Below are 21527 nucleotides of genomic sequence, written 5' to 3'. Positions count from 1 at the left end.
AGAGGTGAGCTGGAGGTGGGGCATTTGGGTTAATGGGTATGGGCTGCAGTCAGGTGAGCACCAGGTCAATGTGGTGTAGGTCACTGCATTTCATAGTTTGCAATCTGAATCCAGTCCACTACGAAGTGCAAAAGATGCAACAAAGAAAGGGAAGATTTGCACTTATGTCACAAACGCTGGCTTTCGCAAAACTGCTTTTATAGCCAGTGAAAAACTTGCAAAGTGCCCTCACTGCTGAAACATAGAAAACATATCAATTTCCATGCATGCAGCAATTTACACAAAAGTTCAAATGAAATAAATGAACAGATAATCTGCATGAGTCTTGTTAGTTGATGGATAACTATTGGTCTGCACAACAGAAGAACTCAGCCTCTTCTTTGAAAGATTGTCTTGGGTACTTCTAATTGTTACTGAGAATGTTTTAGGTTTCATCTGAAAAGCATGAGCTCTCTTCATATTGCATTGACACGTTAAGCCTATATTTTATGCTCCAGTCTCTGGGGGAGGGAATCTTAAACTCAGAACTTTGTGATTCAGAGGCAAGAGTGCCCCCACTCAGGCTGCTAACTGCAGAATGAGGTTGGAAGGCCATGCACAGTAGCACTCTCTAGCTCAATTGTAAGGCAATTTGCAATTTTAACTGTGGTTTGTGCCTTACTACTCTCTGAGGAGGAAAGTTAGCAGTAGCCATAAACCAATGAGGTGATGATTGGTGTGCCAAGTTGGTATAATTATTCTTAAGTGACTCTAGCTTCTTGTAAAGTGCAAGGCCCATACAATTGACTTTGTGTAGAAAGTCAGTCTTTTTTGTAATTGATTTGAAAGACTATTCACAAACTGCCTTTTAATTCAGACGCATTCTAAATTACAAAGCAATTTGAGTTTGAATAGCACATGGTTCCTTTAATGATTTGAAAATCCTGAGGTTCAAACCCATGTCATTCCAGTAAATGTGATTGAAAGAACAATAGGTTGACTGGCAGGTGATGAAACTTTATCACACATTCATACCTTTACAGAGGCTCTGAGCACACGGTTGTGTCTCACCACAAAGTTAAGGACACCCATGTTTTTAACGTGCAGCTGTATCATGACTGGCTCTCCAGTATATCTGAAACAGAACACCGTTAACTTGCAATAGCAAGATGTAGAATACTGAATTCTTCCTGACTCAATTTAGATCACATCAAATTTGAATTAACTTGACCTCTTTGTTTCGTTGGGAGCGCTATTATTCATTCTTTAGTGACTTAATTTGGTCATGCTTAACATAATACTTGGTACATATATACCAATCAGCAAACAGATATGTATCCAAGCCTCTGCTGAGTTTATTCACTGTAGAATTGCACAGAGATCAACCTCATCGTTGTGAAACCTTCTGGTTTAGTTACTTTTTTTTTGGAACCAGGTTTTGTCATGCTAAGTGACAAATATGCAGACTGCCTTTTTTGTCCTTGCTAGACATTGTCCCCATCTCTTTGGGGGCATTTCTATTTCATGAAGATCCTCCTCAGCAACAAGTTCAATAAATAAACATGTTGGGAGCTGCATTTTAGGATCTGGTGGGAACGCTGGAATTGTATCAGAAAATAAAAGGAAGCATTTGTTTTCTAAGGCTATACGTGAGAGCCTGGACATCACTCGGAACCCAGTTCAGTCCGGAAACTCTTCATTAGCGCTTCCCACACGTGGTCGCCAGATGTATCTATAAAGGAGGAATTGAGTGGATTTTAGGTAATAATCTGTCTTTGTTTTCCCGATATTGTTTTAAAGATTGGCTTGGAAGGATATATGCCTGTGTTTCCAAATTGACTCTGCAACTCACTGGCGACATTACCTCGCAATGAATCCTCCACAGCACCTTCCCATGTCAGTGCTAGAGCGCCTATCAGAAAGAAAAGTCAGCGCGGATCCATTAAACAGAGAAGATTGATATTGTTAATTAATCTACATTTTAAATAGTAATTATGTCATCCCCTGAGACCAGGAAACAGATCAAATTAAAAATTAAAATGTGATTCAATGCTCGGCTATGTAAAATAGTGATGCACGCTTTGGCCTGTCCCTGTCTAGTGCAATCTGCCAGAGTTAGTAGGGAGGTGAGAGGCAGGTTTGCTGGTACTTTTAGTGAGTGGCAGTGCCACTCTGTATCCAGACGTTGGCACAAGGTAGTAAGTCACCCATTGATATGAGAGGTGAGCGAGCGGGACAATGTACACTGCTTGTGTGAATTGCTACAATCAATGGTGATAACTGTTCGCAAGTATAAATTTGGCGCTACCTGTGTGTCCCACTACCCCTCCCAATCCCTGCCTTTTTGGTGGAACAAGCAGAACTTTGGCGTTTTGAGTTTCAACACGCCAGTTAACAGTTCTGTATAAAGAAATCACTTTCACATCATTATTTTAAAACAAAACTTTTATAAAGCTGAAAATCTGCAGGGAATATCTCCCATTATCCGTTAGTCATCTGCGCTAATTAAGTTTCTACTTGAAGTAAGGTAGAATCTGTTAGAAATTAACACTGCGCAGTTTTTTTTAGGTTTGATCAGCCGGCTACAATGGGGAGCTTTCAAAACATACATATGGTCCTGCTAAGGAATTGATTAAGTGAGGTCCGGATGAAATTCAAATCCTTTTGATTTGACCTTTGCCTGGCCTAAGAGGTTGCAATTTCGCTTAACAATTTCCTTTTGTTCTTTGTTACAGTTATTAATCCAACATGAGGCTCGAATTAATCAGGGTAATGCGTTGTTACATCTTTAATTCACAGCCCCACTGTTTGTGTCTTTCTTAATTAAAGCAGAATGGTAGCATGCTGATATTGGCCTCCCTTGCTCATCACAGAGGGAAAGGCTAAATGGGCAGGATGAGATTAGTCCAAGGTTCCACTTAATTGTTTTTTTTCTCTCTCTCCCCTTTTATTCTTTTTAAATGAAGGCTGTGAACGAACATGCTAATTCCAAACAGTCGCAGGTTCTGAGCGGGGAGCGCGCTGTCCCTCTAATGCCTTTAGAGGTCACCACGTTTTGAGGCCTCAGTCGTTTATTAAGGATCGCGGGGTCTCTGTCACCCCCCCCCTCCCCTCATACACACTCCCTCCAGCTCTTATTTTCTCTCTTCTACCATCCCCCAGTGGTGCTGTTTGATGTGATAAAGGAGAAAAAGTGTTGTCTAACGCTCTGAAGGCTGGTTAATTTGCCTAAGCAGATGAAAACAAATGCGGTACATCATATTTCATTAGCAGCCCTTGCTTAGCTGCCCTTCGTTACTAAGCGCTCCAAGCTTTGCTCAGTGAAAAACAAAGCCAGTTCCCCCACCTTCCTTGCATTGTAAATTACCTTTCGGGCCTAACTTCAAGGGGCAGAGTCCAGGGTTCGGTGCTGATACAGTTTTGACTACTCTGTCTCCATCAGCAGAATGGAGATCATTATGCCGTCCTGCATTTGAGTCATTTTTACTTAAGATGCCAAACAATAGGCTGTTGATTGGAGGGACAAGGGGGAGACAATAAACTTTTGTGTCACATAATAGACCACCATTTGCAAGCTCCGCTTTAGCAGGGCTCTTTTCTATTGTATTTTTTTTGTGTACAAAAATGGATTTTAGGAGGAGGAATATTTTGCTGAGGTATGTCATTATTTTGCAAATTTCTATTATCTCATCATGTTGTCTTCATTGTAAATTGCAGCTAATTAGCAACCTAGTTAGGGCATGGGCTTTGAGACTCGCTTTTTCTCCCCCTGAAAGGAACACACAGATTACCACACTACAAGAGAGGAAGGAATAGAAAAAGGAGATTAATCTGGTTACCTTGGCAACCCTCGCTTCCATCTGTGAAGAACAATACATTTTTGTTTCCTTGGCTCAGTTCAAATCTGTTTTGTTTAGGGGGAAAAAAAAAACCGTGGCCCCTGTAACAATGCGGAATTCTGTCTGGCCAGTTTTAGCGGGCGCGATTTCACTGCAGGTTAGGGTCTGAAGGGAATAAAAAGGATGAAAGGGGAGCGCTTGAACACTGTCAAAGGTCGTGACCTCGCTACACAAAGCCAGGAGTTTTACTCCCAAATCCCTTCTCCTGAAAAGCTCTTAATGAAATAATATACTATGGATGTGAACACCTTGCAGTCTTTATTAAATAACGACTCTCTGTTTTGAGTGAAGTTTCCCCCTCCTCCTTATCCCCCATTATACTTTCGTTCGGTCAGTTTGCGATCCTGATAGTTAAGATTACTATGATCAACTTTCACGATAAAGTTCATACAGCTGTTTAATTAATCTTTTGTTTTGGTCTTGGCTGATTGATTGATTGATTGGAGTTGAGGGGGTCGCTTCAGTCAACGGCAGAATATCTGACCGGTTCTTCTGCAACCTATCTGAAGCCCAAAGTGCTCTACTCCTTTTGACTGGGCAGCCTAGGTGGCCTGGACTGTTTCCCTGACGGACGGGAGGAATCCGCCTCCCAATTTGTGCAGGGGGCTTGCCAGTTTGAATGTGATCTTTCAAGCAGATTGCAAGCGCACTGAGAGCCGGGTTCAGATCTATCGCGCTGTTAAAAAGAAATTGGGGATCGGACTCTGACACTGCGCGAAGCACATCGTTTCAGTTTTTGTTAGTCCTTCAAAATAGTGGGACTTACTTGTCATTTCTACCTCCGCTCTGACAGTCCCAGCGCAACGCCACACAGGAACAGCTGGGGTAGACTCAATGAAACCATTGTGTCCACTTGCTCCTACCTGCACTGGGTGAGGTATACCGCCTCCTCCGTTAGTGCAGACAGAACCAGGCAGGATTTATCCGGGACACTGCAGTTCCTGTTCCTTTTGCGATCGAATTTAAATACAATACACGAGTCTGCCCGTTCGAACCCAAAGACAAACTGAGTTTCAGCCTCAGCATTCAGTGCAAACAGTAAGATTTCGGCAGCTTGTCTGTGTTAAATATTTCAGCTCAATGCTGTCATCACTCTCACCGGTTCCAGTGGGTGTAGATTAACTTTGCAAACACTTTCTGTCCAGGAACACGTTGAGATTGTTCTATCCGCATAAGAGAGGAATCTGATTTGCAGAACTTTTGTATTGGTGATTATAGATGCTTTTTTTAATATAAGGGACTGTTTAAATTGTCATATATATTGAGAAGAACGCTTAAAGGCAACAACTGCTGGGGTATTACGTGTGTGAGGTAACTTGTAAGCAAGCATACATTTATGTGTGTGTATGTCTGCTTACTTTGAACTGTGTATATGCCTGTGTGTAGGATGACTTATTTGTATGTATGTGGACATGGTTTATGTGCATGTTTACGAGTTTGTGTATATGTGTGTGCATGGTTTATGCGTATGTTTATGAGTGTGTGTATATATGTGTACGTGCTTATATGGTTTGTATGTTTGCAGACTGTTTGCATATATATGTGTACATATGTACATGGTTTGTGTTTATATATGGGTTTTTGTGTGTAAATGACATGGTCAACATGTATGTAGATGGGTTCATGAGTGTGCATATGTGTACATGGTTTATGTGCATGTATATGGATTCGTATGTATATGTGACGTTTATCTGCATGTATATGGGTTCGTAGTGTGTATATATGTGGTTTATGCTGTGCATGTTGTGCAAGTGTGGACATATATATGCATGATTTATGTGCCTGTGAATATGGGATCATGTGGTTTATGTGCATAAATATAAATTTGTATGTGTGCTTTTGTGTACATAGTTTGTGTGTATGAGTTCATGTGTGTATATGTTTAAGTGTGTGTATGCATACATGGTTCATGTGCATGTATGTGAGATTATCTATATAAATGTGTGTACATGGTATATGTATGATTATGTGTACATGGTTTATGTGTGTATGAGTTTGTGTATATGTGTGTACATGGTATATGTGTGCGTATATGAGTTTGTGGGTGTATGCATGTGTACATGGTGCATGTGAATGTATATGTGTTTGTGTGTATACATGTGCACATGGTTTATATGGGTGTAGATGAGTTCGTGTGTTTATATGTGTACATGGTTTCTGTGCGTGCATATGAGTTCATGTGTGTGTATACGTGAGTACATGCGTGATGTGTGAAGCATTTACTTTCTCGCGTTGCAGTTGCCCCCAGAAAGAATATTGTCGCTAGACAATGAAAGCTTTTATCTCCGCTGGCAGCAACAGCCGTAGTCCCATTGACCAAGGATGGTCAATATTTGTCGAATCCTTCAGCGTAATTGGAAAAGATTTTGCTCACTCACTTTGTAATGGCTGCTTCGACTTAATGGAGCACAGGCGAAAGGGAAGGAATGTTTTGCTTTTGGCACAATAAATATTTTCCTGATAAACATGAGGGCAGAGCGTATACAAATGATGACTACTGAGGATCCAAGATGCAAACTGGGAGTGCTGTCTGGCGGTCGTCACAACTGAGCTGGGGCAATTGACTGCGGTGTTGGCCCTGTGGTCACTAAGAACTTAATGTTGTCCAGCTGCAAGGCAAAAAGTCTGGGTTTTATTTTTAGTGTGCACCGTGCCAGCATGGACATGGGCTACAGAGACTATTGAAGCATTGTCTGCTCGGCTTCCCAGAATAGCCCAGTTAATCACTTTGGCTTTAAAGGGAATTTCCTCATGGAATTCTCTCAAGAAAAATCTAATCAACTGACCTGCAGATTCCAACAATAAAAGGCCCTTTTATTTTGGGCGGGCTCTATACTGTAGCCTTTTGTGCTGAGTGAACCCTCCCAGTAGGAGTGGATAGTTGAGTCTGTGTGTTGTGCGTTATGTGTACAGCCTTGTGTTTGCTTCCCACCAGATGCTAAAGTATATTGGCCACTTTAGTCTCAGTGCGTATATCATCTCACGTCAGGCTGCATTACCTGATTACCTCAGTCCCCAGTCAGATTGTACCTAGATAAGTCTCTGATATTATGACTTCCCCACGTTGAAACTGGGAGCTCTGCTTTAATTCTCTCTTTTTAGTGGCAGCCCTATTTAGGAGAGATTAAAGAGAGTTAAGAGTATAGCCTTCTCTCTCTCTCTCTCGTGTTAAAGTTAACTGCTAAAACTGACACGGGGACTCCGCTCGTTTCCATGGAGGTCGGGTTTAAACTTGATTTGATGACTTTAAAAAATTGTTGCCAGTAAATTTGCACCACTCTTGGTGAGTCTGATCCTACCGAGCAATAACAGACAGAGACCGTGCGGGTGAGTGACATGTTGTTTACAGGTTTCCTCGGAGGGGCCTCTGCTGTATTTCATCTGTCAAAGTTGCCTTTTCTTCCCCTTGACAATGCCCGATTGTTTTTTTTTCGCGGAGAATACACGTTCCAAACGCAAGAGAGTGCGGTACTGGCTTCGTCCTGCCAAATTCCGAGCTCTCTCGCATTCTTTGCCCAGCGCTCACAAAGGGTCCATAACTTACCATCAACTGTGAGCTTTTTTTTTGTGTGTATGTGTGTGTGTGTGTGTGGTGCCACAAAGCTCCTCTGTTACTTGGCACATAAGCATTTTTGGACAATGAGGAAGCAGCGATCCAGTGAGCGAGTCCGTCACGGTGACAGTAATGAACGGGAGAGAGTGGCTGCAGTTTGACTATGTCTGGGGACTGAGAAGCTCCTCATAAGACAGTTACAACTCCGCGATACAAGTTCCTCTGCAGGATCAGTTCTTTCAGTTTTTTTTAATGTTTAAATTCCCCCCACTTAGTTATTGTTTCTTTGTTTTTTTTATTATCACTGTTTTGTTTTGGGTCGCTCTTATTTACCAACAGGAGTTTCAGGGACCAGCTGCCTCCGCGGTATGCAGAAATCGCCAGATTTAGTTTGAAACAATTGTTGGTGATTGTTTTGACAGGGTCCTACTTTCCAGCATGCTCAGTGCTCCTGAATTACCTCAGGAATTCCAAAGGTGAGTTAGAACTCGGGGAAGCGAAAGAAACTTTTCACAAGGGCTGCTTTCAGTGTCCCCATCCCCTTTTCGCTCGCTCCTACTGGTTTATGTACTGTCCAAAACATTCAAAAAGAAAGTTAATGATAACCGTGATGCATTCTCATTGACTCGCCTGAAAGGATATTTGGACTGAACGCACCGGTGTTTTAGTTTAAGAACAGTCAACAGTTTGTGTGGAATGATCCAGCACGGGAAGAGGCCACTCGGCCCACCTCTGCTAGTTCTTTGTTGAAAAATCTTTCTGATTCCTACCTTCCCTTCCCTTCATAACGCTGCAAACATTTTCAATGGGTTAAGGGGAAGCTTCGGTGTCTTTTCGGTATCACTGGTCGTGGCCTGCCACTGATGTAAGAGTTTCAGCTGCCTCAGAGTCAGTTGCTCAGCAGGTCTTACTCAGGTCTGGGGACTGACCGTGGCCCCGTTGTCCTGAGCCATAAGGAAGGGCCATATCCTTCGGTGGCCTGGCTGCCCCTGCTGTCACATGACTGGTCCATTGGCCAATGTTCAGCACACCAGGTTTTGAAAGATGAGCATTGGTCAGAATGCCTCAAAGCGAGGAGAAAATTCTTCATCTTCCTGTGTGAGCCTCCAATGCTCCATTGATAAATTGATGGCAGGGTGACATTAAAGACTTTGTTCTTGCCTGCCTCTGGACAGGAAACTATGCTGGCAGCTTCGGCTGTGAGGCAGCGAGAAGACAAAGATTGCTTTGGTTTGTCCTAAGGAGCACAGGGTTGGCTGGCTGGTGGGTTATATTATCAAAGTTTGTGAAAAGTTTGTGGGTTATATTATCATTAAAGGGAGATTTCTTTCACCCCCTCTTTAGGTGAGTATTTAGCCTCGGATAATTAGCATCCCCCCCGCCTCCTTTCAAAGACCCATGTTGCCTGTGGGATAGTGAGTTATTTTCCCCTGAAACAATTTTTAACCTAATGCCGAACAGCAGCGAGAGACCAGTGGATCTGACACCAATGTGTCCTCCAAACACACCCAGCCCAATCCTTGATAACTTTGCGTCTCAAATCGCTCCAACCTTGTCGTTCCTCCTTTTTGTTTGAAAGAGTTACTCCCAACCTAACGCAAACATGTAAAGTAAGATCGATTTAAAATTTATAATATGGACTGGGTCACTGCGTAAAGTTGGAGAATTCACGGTAGCAAAGTTTTCTTTGCACCTACAAAGAATGCTTGCTTTTTATTTACATATTGGCAAAGGCCGAAACAAAAGGTCCTATTATGCTACAGTTAAAAAAATAAACAAAATGTAATGGGCGATCGCATGTAGTCTTCCCCCCCCCCCCCAAGTAACTCAATTATTGGCATGTTCTCGGCGCTCTTCGGGAACAGCAGTTTATTCAGCTGGACTCTTACTGAATTTTAATATATTTAATCCTGATTGTCAAAAAAAAACAATCGGCCTACCCTCTACACGATGTTAAAAAAATCATTGTTTTCAAGTACCTCCAACTGAAGACAGAATGCATCACTTCCAGCTTTGTACTTCTGTCGGGGGTATAGATGACGTGACAACTGTGAGAAATAAATGATTAGGCAATAATTTAATATAATTCCAGTCAGTGCACCTTGAAGAAGAGGTTTCAAACCAAATATTTGCAAAAGCTCTGTGAAATTATTAAATCCAAGTAATTGACTGCTATTTAGCTGTTTGGGTATGGCGGCTCCTTTGGGATTTTAAGCATGTAAATAGTTTTCTTTTTGCTCATTGGAAATTATATACTTTTTAGTGAGAAGGCTTAGAATAAGCAAGGAAGTCGAGAATAAAAGCACTTTAGCCATGCATGCCTCTGTTCACTTTTCAAACCTCACAGTTCCTTAAATCTGTCCACTAAGGTCGGTGCAGGAATAATTTTGGAAATCCTGTTGCAGTTGACTTGGGGAAATAGGTAGCCTCCTCCACCAGAGAGTTGGGTTTACTGAAGCACACTAAAGGGAAGTTCTAATCTTGTCCATTGTAAGATGCTGTGATATTTCAGACCAGGCTGAGTTGTCTTTTTCTCTAGCAAGGTTCAGTTGAACATATTGTTAATAGATACTTGATCTGCATAAAGGAGATGTGCGTATGAATATTCACACCTGTCCTGGGTGGGAGAAATATTTCCACATAAGTCTCCCTGGAGCCCAAGGTGAGAAGCTACATGATTCCGGAGTCAGAATTCAACTTGGTACAAATTGTCAGGAGCAAGGTCTCAATTAAGTGCCACAACTCGCCCTCCGAGACTCTGTGTGTGTGTGTGTGTGTGTGTGTGTGAGAGAGAGAATATGCAGACTGAGCAGCAAGATTGGGGAATGGCAGCTTAGGACCTGCTTACAGTGAGGGAACAGAAATGGGAAATAGGAAATGGTAAAGAGAGGATAAGACATTAGCCTGTTTGCTGTTGAATTGTGAGATTTGGATGTGAATGTCAGTTGTGTAATACACAAATGCCTTGATAAATGAATAATGCTAACATGCCAGGCACAGCTTCTATTTTTGAAAGTTTCACTTGCTGTGGTTTTGCATTGCTCAACCTTCCATTTTTGAAATCAAGTTTTTTTTTGAAGTTAAGCAATTTGCTACCATTATTGTCCCAACCAGTTTAGGTGGCTAGCTTAATCATGTCTCCCAGTTCCTTTAAGCACCCCTTTATTGCTTGATTCCTTGAGACTGCTCACTTGAAAAATGGTGGAAAGGACTTGCATATAACGTGTATTTCTTTGCCCCCCCCCCCCCACCCTTCAGCTTGGCTAGAAAAGGAACCCTCAAAAATATAGTCAGTGTTAAAACTTAGTTTTCACAGTCAGACTGGGCAATTTATACGGTTTTCTAGCACAGTTTCCACAATTACGAACGAAAAATGCTGCAGAAACTCAGCAAGTCTGCCGGCACCTGAACTGAGACAATACTGTTAATACTTCGAGTCTAACTTGACTTCTTCAGAATTCCACAGAATGCCTCTGTGTTCAGATTCTACCAGACCTGCTGCTTTATTCCAGCTCTGTTTTTATTTCAGATTTCTAGCATTTGTGGTATTTTGCTTTTATTTGACAGTTTACACAAGGATTTTTTTCCTCCCAACTTTTTTCCTTGGTTAACTTCGTGTCCTTTTAACTCTCTCCTCAACTCCTTCTCCTCTTCTCTCTTTCTTTATCCTTCCCTTTAGATTTCTATTCTCCCCATCTTTCTCTCTTCTTTCTCTTTCGTCCCCTTTGTCCTTCTCATTATCTCCTTTTCCCTCTCCTGTTCATCCTGCTACTCTCTCTCTCTCTCTCTCCCTCTCTCCACCAGTTCCGTGGGCCATTTTTACCCAACCACGTAATTTATTATTATTAATACGAAGCTGAGGGTGTAGGCAGTCTATTTGGCTGTGGAAGGTGCCACAGCTCTAGTCTCCACCTTGCCCAGTTGTCACACACAGGGTTCTTAACTAGTGGGAACATGGATATAGTCTCCGATTGTAAGACCCCTAGTGTTATCACAGCTGAGAGCAGATGATTTCAGAGTCAGGTAGCCTTCACCATTCACCGAAGTAACAGGATTTTCTTTAAGAATCCTTTTGACAGTTCATAAGTGGACACCAGATAATTACCTGAGAGAGAAAGTTTGGGGTGAATAGGCTGAGAGATGAGATGAAATAGTGAGAAATGAGATGTAAGCAGCAGAAATCTCAGAACAGACCATCAGACTGAAAGTCCTTTTTCTGTGTTGTAACATTCCACATAATAATTCTATGATCAGTGAGGTGATTCGATATTTTCTTATGAGCAGCTGCACCATAATCTTGTTAGTACAGTACAGAATGGGATCATTCAGCCCATCGTGCCCATTGAATCTCATTACCCATTCTGTCCCTACAATACTGCAAATTTTGCCTTTGAAAGGTCCCCATTGAATTTAGTGGCACCACCTTTTTAGATTGTGGATTCTAGATCAGAATCACTCATGGCATAAGATAACTTCTTCATATCCCCTTTCTGGCCCTTTAACCCACATTTTTAAAACTGCCTGTTTGAATTACATGCCTTTCAAGGTGGGAACACTTCTAAAAGATAATCTACTTTATCAAAATGCCTTCTAAGTTTTGAACACCACTATTAAATCTTCCATTACCTTTCTCAGCTCTAACAATCTTAGCTTCACCACTGTCTCCACATAACCAAAGTTTCTGATCCATGCTCCCCTTTGCATAAGACCATAACATCATAAGACATAGGAGTGGAAGTAAGGCCACTCGGCCCATCGAGTCCACTCCGCCATTCAATCATGGCTGATGGGCATTTCAACTCCACTTACCAGCGTTCTCCCCGTAGCCCTTAATTCCTCGAGACAACAAGAATCTATCAATCTCGGCCTTGAAGACATTTAGCGTCCCGGCCTCCACTGCACTCCGTGGCAATGAATTCCACAGGCCCACCACCCTCTGGCTGAAGAAATGTCTCCACATTTCTGTTCTGAATTGACCCCCTCTAATTCTAAGGCTGTGTCCACGGGTCCTAGTCTCCTCGCCTAATGGAAACAATTTCCTAGCGTCCACCCTTTCCAAGCCATGTCTGATGCCCTGACATCCTTCATAGGGAGCACAGAACTGGATTCAGTCCTTCCATTGAGGCCTGCCACATGTTTTTAAAAGGTTTAGCAATATTTCATTGATTTAATATAAGGTACCTCTCCTTTACAATGTGGTAGGAAACATGGCACTCTATTGTATAGTAGAATTGTCCGTTAAAGCAATCCAACAGAATTCACCACTCAATGACAGATAATAGGGAAAGAATGCTTCTGGTAGCTATCTGTAGCTGCATCATAAATATATTCCTTTTGAATGTTGACACATTACCACACACAGAGTACACAATTTTCTGCCAGTGTCTTTCACCTTAGAAAGCACTGCCGGGGTAACTGTGACAATTGCCAGTGCTGCACCCCATTGTCCTACTGGATTCAAGTTTTGATATGAATGGAGATAGTCAGTTTAGATCACGCTTATCCACAGGACCAGTCAACATTGTAGTCTGGGTGTTGAGTTTGCATCTGTTTTAGATGCAGACAGCGTATGGAGCCATCATTACTATGAGAGCTAATTAAACAATAACTTGATTGAGTTATATTCCTGGGCAAGAATATCTCAGCAGATCCTGAGCTCAGTGGTCAGCCAGCCTGCCATGCATAGCAGCATTTTTAATTCTGTGCGGGAATACTGCTCCCCCCTACTGTTGGTCAGGCCTTGGTTCCAGTGAAATGTGCACTAATGCTAGTTTATACCCACAGGCTTGAATGTCAATGTAGTTTTCATTCTCTTAGTATAGGCCACATTATTAACACATTAAACAACAGGGTCCTTTTTGTTGATGCTCATAGGCCAGACTAGTTACACAAGATATTTTAGGAGCCATTTTAACCCAATCCATCCAGTAGGATACTGACACATTCAGGTTGGAAACCTATGCTTTCACTTCTTTGTCGAATATTTCTCTCCATTGCCTTCAAATGAAAGCAAATTGAGCAAGGTGCAAATCTGCTGATTTAACAAGCTTTACATCAATAGAAAGGAGGTCGTTAATGTTAGATTGAAGTCAAACAGTAAGGCCATGTGGACAACGTTTTTAAAAAAAAGAACTTCAATCTTTTTAAGCATCTTTAAAGGCCTTAAGATAACTCAAACCACCTACATAGACAAAGACATACATCTGACAGGTAGTCACTAATGTAATGTAGAAAATATTGTCAATATGAACAGTGGGATCGTATACGTAGGAATACAATTAATGACCCAATTTGGATGGGGCTGGCTGTGAAATGCATATTGACCCATCTTCTACTCTCATTCAAAGCAGCTCCATGTGGACAGATGTGATCTTAGTTTAACATTTCACCTGAAATTTGGAACCTTCAATAGTGCAGCACACTCTAGGTACTGCAGCTAAATGTCAACCATAGTCGTGTGCTCCAATCCATGTGGAAAATGAACGCAACTCTGTGGCTCAGAGGCAGGAGCAGGACCAGTGAGCCAAGCCTGGCATTTTAGTTATCCCACATTCAGTTCAGTTGGTCTTCCAATTATGAAAGGTGTTTATAAATATAAGTGCTGTCCATTTTATTTGTTATGCTATTAAAGGAAGGAACCCTTTGATTGAAAAAGAGAAATTATTTAATGTTCCAACCCCAATCTCTCTCTAGCACTCCTCAATCCAATTTACAAATGGATAGAGGTTACGTGAAGTCAGGGTTGTGTTTGGCTGTGATGCCACCACAGTCAAACAGCACTTAGTGTAAAGTCTTACACGTGTATAATGGTTGCTTGGGTGAGTTATGAAGGGTGAGTGATATCAAGCTATCCCAGCAAAATGTTAGATGCTTGAAGGGAGATCAGGAAATTGACAGAGAAAAAACAAAGTAGCTGACAGTGGGCTAATAATAACTGAATTTGGTTTCTACTACACGTGATGCCAAATTTGCAGCTTGCAGTATAACTCAGCAATATCAGTTCTGAGCCAGGTTAAACGGTGACTGGTTGCAATTCTGTGCCTGTCATCTAATAATACCAGGATTATGACTTTAAACTATTTTATTGTGGCGCAATAATGCTGTAGCTATGATACTGAGCTAATAGTCCAGAGCACATGAGTTCAATAAACCCCTACTCTTGAGAGTTTGAGAATTTGAATTCACTTGAAATAAAAAGTGACTGTAGAGCTGTCAGACTGTTGTAACTGATTCACTAATGTCCTTTGTGGAAAGGACATGTAGGCCTTATGTCATCTGGTCTAAATATGACTTTACCCTCACACTAACATAAGTGGCTATTAACCAGCCCCTGATTTAGCCCAGTAAGCTTCAAGGGAAAAGATTGAAGGATATGATCCATTAACACCTCAGAGGTAACTGGTTCTATCCTTGCCAGTGATGCCTTCACAATATAGGCCGATCAAATAAAAGGCACTTTAGTAACTCCTGCTTTCCATAACTATTAGACTCTGGACTTTGAACTTTGGGACCCCTCAGCTTTTATTTACATAAATTGTGCATTTGGTCTTCAATAGTTGACTCCTGTTTGACCAAGATCTCATAGGCCGCAACAATTTCACTTTATTGTATCTGTGAAAGGAATAGGTCATGTCTAACTCAATGGTACACTTGCTTCCTGAACTGGTTACATCTCAATTCTGTTTGCTTCCTGTAGGATGTCTTCCAAGAGACCGGCCTCTCCGTATGGGGAAACAGATGGAGAGGTAGCCATGGCGACAAACAGGCAGAAAGTAGAAGAGGGAGAAAGTGATGGACACTCTGCTTTTCACCCACCTCTTCCACCAAGTTTTTCCAACAACCTTCACACAGAGGAGCTACACATACCGTCCACATTGACCAGAGAGACTTCATCTTGTGAGAGTCCAACATCTCTGCAAGACTCAGTGGTAGGTTGATCCTTACTGCAACATGTATACAATTAAGCAAGAAATGTTGTTTTAGCTGGATTTCATAACGATAATGTTTTAACAAAGACAGAAATGTATAAGTGTTATAACTTCTACCTAAAAGAACATCCATGGCTCCCAGTAGTGTTGTCATTTATCCTCCCAGCTCCAAGCTGCTGGCCAAATAAACCACATTCGTTTCCAATCGTTAATTCCGCTTTACAATTAATAAACACATTTTCAGATGAAATGAGAAAAGTCACACTCTTTTCATGCCTCTGCAATTATTTTTATAGTTGCTTACACTATACTGAGGAATTTAATCTGCATTTCTAGGGCATTCTTGGAGTATTTCCAAGCCCAGGTTCTAGATTTCAGCTGATGAGAGCTGTTTTTGGAGAGTCCAGTTTTTACTTTGACATTCTGTGCCCTGCCAACACTCGGGAGAATTTTCCCTGTCGAAAATAAATTGCTAGTCCTGTCCAAATTGATCATAAAGGACTGACAAAGAAATGCGCTTAAGTGCTGAGTACTGTGTTAGACGATTATGGTTTAATTTGCTTAAAATAATAAAGAAAACAGAAGCAGTCTATAATTGGCGAGGGTTAAATTGAAAAGAGTACCTCTTTAGTAAAAATAACTCTGGTACTAAAACCGGTTTATGCTTGTTTAATACACATGTCAGAAAAATGGGCATAACAGAGGGAAAAATAAAGGCTTCAGTAAAGAAGAAAAGTATTAAATTTGAGAAATATCTAAGAGGAAGTGAATCTAGTAATACAAACAACATGAGTTTTTTATTTCAATTGCTGAACACTTTAAATTAGAAAACATTTGGCAATCCCTTTTTATCTTTTAAAATTCCTCGCTGAATTTGTATTTACCCAGATAAAGAGTGTGATTTTTCTTTAAGCTGCTTTCTTGGTTTCATTGTCAGATAGAGCCTGAGTTTGTTACAGGATGAAGTTTCTCCCTAATAATACAGTCACCTATCCATTCCCACTGTGAAGGTGGCTAGCCTCCCTGAATGAGCCTGGAAAATCTGCTGGCAATTTGTCCTGCATTGCGAGGACGTCTTTTCAGTCAACAGCGCTGAGATTTTCCAAGTGTTAAGCCATTAGAGTTAGCGGAGGTGCTCGTTCATACATGGACAGAGCTGGGAAAAGTATAGTGTTGGATAACTGTGTCAGCAGTTCATCATATTTCCAAGAGAAAAATATCAGTCAAGGAATAAAGCTTATCCAACTTCCCACTGAAGGCTTTTTGGGGTTAATAAAACATTGGCTGTGGAATGGACTATAGGATCAGCTGGTCATTGCATATCTCAATTGCAGCAACCAAAAACAAAACACCTCATCTAACCAAGGAACATAGCATCCGTTTACATTTCAGTTGTGTTGGGAAGCCATTGTGCTATAATGATAGTGATTCTACTTGTAGGCTGGAAGATCCAGGTTAAAGATCCAGGTTAAAGTTCCACCTGCCTCAGAGATGTGCCCTAACAGGTTTCATATTTTCTGAATCAATCTGTTCAGGGATGTTATTACACGCCACTGGGTCAGGTGGGACTTGATCCAAGAACTCTTGGCTCAAAGATGGGGACACTACCTCTGTGCCACAAGAACCCCCATTCCTCTGAACAGCCGGATTAAAATAACTATAATGATTTGCTTGTTCAGCAAGCAATAGGGTCGGGAAGTACGGGGGCTCAGTGGTTAGCACAGCTGCCTCATAGTGCACGGACCCAGGTTTGATTCCAGCCTCTGGCAACTGTCTGTGTGGAGTTTGCATATTTTCCCTGTGTCTGTGTGAGGCAGATTGGTCATGCTAAGTTGCCCATGGTATCCAGGGATGTGCAGGTCAGGTGGATTGGCCATGGGAAATGCAGGGTTGGAGCGATGGGTTGGATTTTGTGTGGGATGCTCTTCAGAGAGTCGGTGTGGATGCAGTGGGCCAATGGCCAGCATCCACAGTGTAGAGATTCTGAGTCTATATACAGGCCATTAAGTGGTAGAAGATTAATTGATAAATATTCAGCTCGGATCTGAGCAGACCTGTTGAACATTTAGTTGTGAGTCTGATGCTCCACACCAGCTATGGGATCTGAGGGGAAGGGTTGGAGTGGAGAAACAGATGATGGTATAAAACAGTTTTTTAAAAAAAAACTTGAAGTGAGGATGACCATGACCAGTTTGGTGCTGAGCCTATTCCAGAATTAACAAATAGTTCAAAAACACAATCGCAAAATGCTGCGGATGCTAAATACCTGGAGTGAAAAGAGAATACAATGAAAATGTTCAGCATCTTCTGTGCAAAGAAACAAGAGGTAACACATCACCTTCCATCAGAACGACTGTGATTCTTGACTTGACAGCACTTTATACCCCAACTGTAATAGTTCATTAACCATAAGGATGAATGTTCAAAGAAAACGGGGGTAAGTATCCCAAATATTTGGGTCACTTTTCCGACATATTTGCAACAGTATCCTGGAGATTAATCTTTAATTCGTGGAGGGTCTAGGGCAATCCTGGAGAGTTGGCGATCCTAATTCTGAACGATTGGCTTCTCCACTGTTGAACCCAGCCACCCCACCCCGAACCAAATTTTTGTGGCTCCATCAGTGTGCATGTGTGTGCTGCAGCGAGTCACTGTGTCATCATGGGGTGTAGAGAGGTAGATGTTCTAAGACCTTAAATGTCAGGGGTTGGATCACATACTGTGGTCTACGAAATCAAATTTGAACTATGCCAATTTGAAGGGAGTGTGTAGTTTATTTTGGGGGGGGGGGGGGTGTGGTTGGGGTAGAGGGTGTGTTTTTCTTTCCTGACTGCAGTGAAATTCCTCCTTGCTTATTTGTTTCTATGTATGTCAGAATGCCCACATCATGATTTCTGGATAATCTCTGAACAATAACCAATCAGGCAGTGCACGGGGCTTTCATTACTTGAGAAGTAAATCTCAGTACATAAAATGTGGCTTAATCAAGCACGTTGGATGAAATGACATCTATCCAGCAGCTTGTTCAATGTCAGGCTACAGAGAAAAGAAAGCTGATACAGAGTCCGGATCAGTGGATTATTTCAGATCTAAAACATCCTCTGTGAGGATTGCGCCATTCACATATGTAAGATATTAAGTTTGCATAGATTACCTCCAACCAAATCCGTTCTGACTGGCAGAGAAGTTTAGAGAGATTTACATTAGAGAACTAAGGAAACTCAAAGGCTTTGTTGCAGCAATTGTACAAAGTGATATGCAGTGTAAATCTATTGGTGTGTCCCTAGATAGTGCAGAAGCTTACAGCCTTTCAGAGCACAGATTCCTGTTTTATCTTGTCATACTGAATTAACGCACAATTAAACAGTGGTCACCTGCTCATCGTTGAGAATTCCCATCATGAAAAGATGAGGCAGTGATGGTATTTAAATCTTTCTTTCTCAGTGGATTGTTTCTGAGTTCCATCACGGCAGCCTGCACAGAGCAGGTAATAGGAAATTAAGGATTCAGCCTCCTCACATGGGTTTTGGTTTCATTGGTGCATATTTCCCGAAGCAAAGGGGGCTATATTACAGCGAACCACCTGACAGGGGATTCAGGAGAAATATCTTTCTGGTCAGAGTGATGAGAAGTTGGAGCTCGTTATTACAAGGCTGTGAAAAGTAATGGAAGCCAGCAAAGTACATGAGGGGGGAAGGCGTAGAAAGTTATAGCGAAAAGGTTTTGATGTGGAGAATGGGGAGGACTCTCCTACATGGGTGAAATGAGGGCACAGACTTGTCGGACCTACTGGCTTGTTGCTCTTCTGTGTGTAATGGTTGTTTGAAGCATAAAATTAAATAACACCAACTCTACAATTCTGATGCAGTCCAAGTAAAAGAGGTGAAAGGCCAGATAAACTTTTCAGTACAAATGTGGAATATTAAATGAGCTGGTCGCCAAATAGAATGGCTTCTTGTGAGGAATTCTGAAAGCGAAGCAAGCATTTTCTATGAAATAAGTAGGTGCTGATTTGCAGTCTTCAAAACTTGTAGAGTGCAGGGATTCTGAAGTAAGTTTTTTTTAGTTTTGAGCAAAGCTATTGTTGGCTCAGTGAGTTCAGTTGGAAAATATAAACCTATGCTTGATAATTTGGAGGGGGGGAAGAGTCGTGAGGTCATGGTGGTTCTGTGCTTAGCACTGGTGCCTCACAGCGTCAGGGACCTGGAGTTATTTATACCCTCAGGTGACTGTGTTTGTGTGGACTTTGCATATTTTCCCCATGTCTGTGTGGGTTTCCTCCCACAATTCAAACTTGTGCAGCTTGGGGGGATTGGCCAAGCAAAACTGCTCATAGTGCCCAGGGATGTGCAGAGTAGGTGGATTAGCCGTGGGAACTGCAGGGTTACAGGTATAGGGTAGGGGGTGGGTCTGGGTGGGATGCTCTTGGGAGTGTTGCTGTGGACTCGATGGGCTGAATGGCCTGCTTCCATGCTGTAGGGATTGTGAATTTAATATTGTTCTCCAAGATGGCCTTAGATGTGGCATGTATTTGTTTGTCAGATCCTGCAGACTGCGTAAGACCCGGTTTTTGAACTGTTGCTCCTTGTCGGTTAGAAGCACATTCCTTGTTTTATGAATTAGCCTCAAGATGTTCTCTTTATTTCAGTTGTTTTACCTGCATTACAATATGTCTAGCTATTTAGAGTTTGCGGTTTGGGACGTAAGAATTGCTGACCTTTCTTGTGCCATTCATTGTTCGAGTTTCTGTAGGCTTGGGCCTACCACTTGTTTCTCTTTTTTTTCCCTCCTACTTCAGTCAGTATCTGCTCATCCTTTGTCTCCTGAATTTGGGTCACAGTTGTGGGATTGGTACTTGTTCCCACTAGATAAGGTCTCCTTATTTTTGCATTGTTTGTAAGGAAGAAGGTTGGGAGGGAAGCAGTTGGGAGCTGGTTTTGGCATTGGTTGTTGGCATTGAAGTCGGATTCTGGATCAGAGTAAGTCTGCACCAAATGCAGGGTTTGGCAAATCCAGTTTTGCATTAGGTTTATTGTTCTGGAGCTGTCATAAGGTTGAGATGAAGCAGACACTTCCCTAAGGAATGAAGTTTAAACCTTATCCAGCTTTGACCTGTGTAGAGCATTTAGAAGGCAACGGCAATGTTGAAAAAGAGAGGTTCATCTCATAAGGAATTTCTGAGGTGATGGTTTTGCCTTGAACCTTGCTATCACTTGTCTGTATAGGGTGGGGGATGGGGGAGGGAGGGAATGTCTTAAAAAGTGGAAATTGCTTGAGAAACCTGGAAGGTCTGGCTGCGTCTGTGGAGAGAAGCAAGACTTGACGTCTCGAGTCCGAGATGACACCTCTTCGGAATCGGACTTGAAGCTCTGCTTTCTCTGCACAGGTGTTGTCAGACCTGCCGCTTTTCACCGGCATTTTCTGTTTTCTTTAGCATCCCCAGTTCTTTGTTTTATCTTTAAAGTGGGTCAAACGTGAGCGCCACATGAAAACTTTGACTTTCTGCAGGGCCACCTCTCCTCCCCAGTCTGTGATGGACACACCTATGAGCCGGACGGCCACCCTGTTTTAACACTTGGATTTGGGACCATCTCATTTGGTATTTCTCAACTTGCTAGCCAGCTTGCCTATCTGTTGCTGCCGCCCCCCCACCCCAATCTCTATCTGCTGCATCTTTGGCAGCAGAAGGCATCAAATTGTAGGCTTGCGTCCTTTCTAGGCACGATTCCCATTGAAAACAGGAGACCTGTTTGCTGAGAGACATTTTTCTCGAAGCACTTCTGAAAATTAGGCCCATCATTTTAACAATTTGACACTACTTACAGATCTTTTCTTCATTAATTAAATTAACATTGAACGCCACCAGCTATATGAACAGCAGCCTCTCTCATCTTCATTATAACTACCTGATCAGGCTGCTCACTGTGAGCTGAAGAGTTTAACCTGCCGTTAAATTCAATGCAATGAGCATTGCTGACCATCGCTGACAGGGAAAATTTTACAACCCCCTTTTTCACCTTCGAAAACAACAACAACAAAAAGCACTTTGTTGGATTTGGAGGTTATTAGATTCAAATGTCTAACAAGAGCCTTAAAAAAAAGTCTGGTTGGATCTATACATATTCTTCCTTTCATACAAATGGAGTACAGGAGAAAGGAGCAACAATT

General features: G+C 42.0%; 1 protein-coding gene across 7 annotated transcripts in view; it reads left to right on the top strand.

Moving 5' to 3' along the window:
- sox5 (SRY-box transcription factor 5) overlaps positions 1 to 21527 on the top strand; it is a 383477-nt gene that overhangs the window by 92011 nt on the left and 269939 nt on the right. For 2 of the 7 annotated variants that reach the window (XM_060843003.1, XM_060843002.1), the window contains exons 1-2: positions 7790 to 7907; positions 15128 to 15359. In XM_060843003.1, the coding sequence (XP_060698986.1) occupies positions 7870 to 7907; positions 15128 to 15359 (270 nt within the window). In that variant the 5' untranslated portion in view covers positions 7790 to 7869. Of the gene's footprint in view, positions 1 to 6985; positions 7206 to 7789; positions 7908 to 15127; positions 15360 to 21527 lie in introns of those variants that run through there. The other 5 variants (XM_060842999.1, XM_060843001.1, XM_060842996.1 and 2 more) reach the window with 4 other exon arrangements.

The sequence above is a fragment of the Hemiscyllium ocellatum genome, chromosome 23 (genome assembly GCF_020745735.1).
Source record: "Hemiscyllium ocellatum isolate sHemOce1 chromosome 23, sHemOce1.pat.X.cur, whole genome shotgun sequence".
In the NCBI taxonomy this organism is placed as follows: domain Eukaryota; kingdom Metazoa; phylum Chordata; class Chondrichthyes; order Orectolobiformes; family Hemiscylliidae; genus Hemiscyllium; species Hemiscyllium ocellatum.
This window is presented reverse-complemented; position numbering and strand designations above follow the sequence as displayed.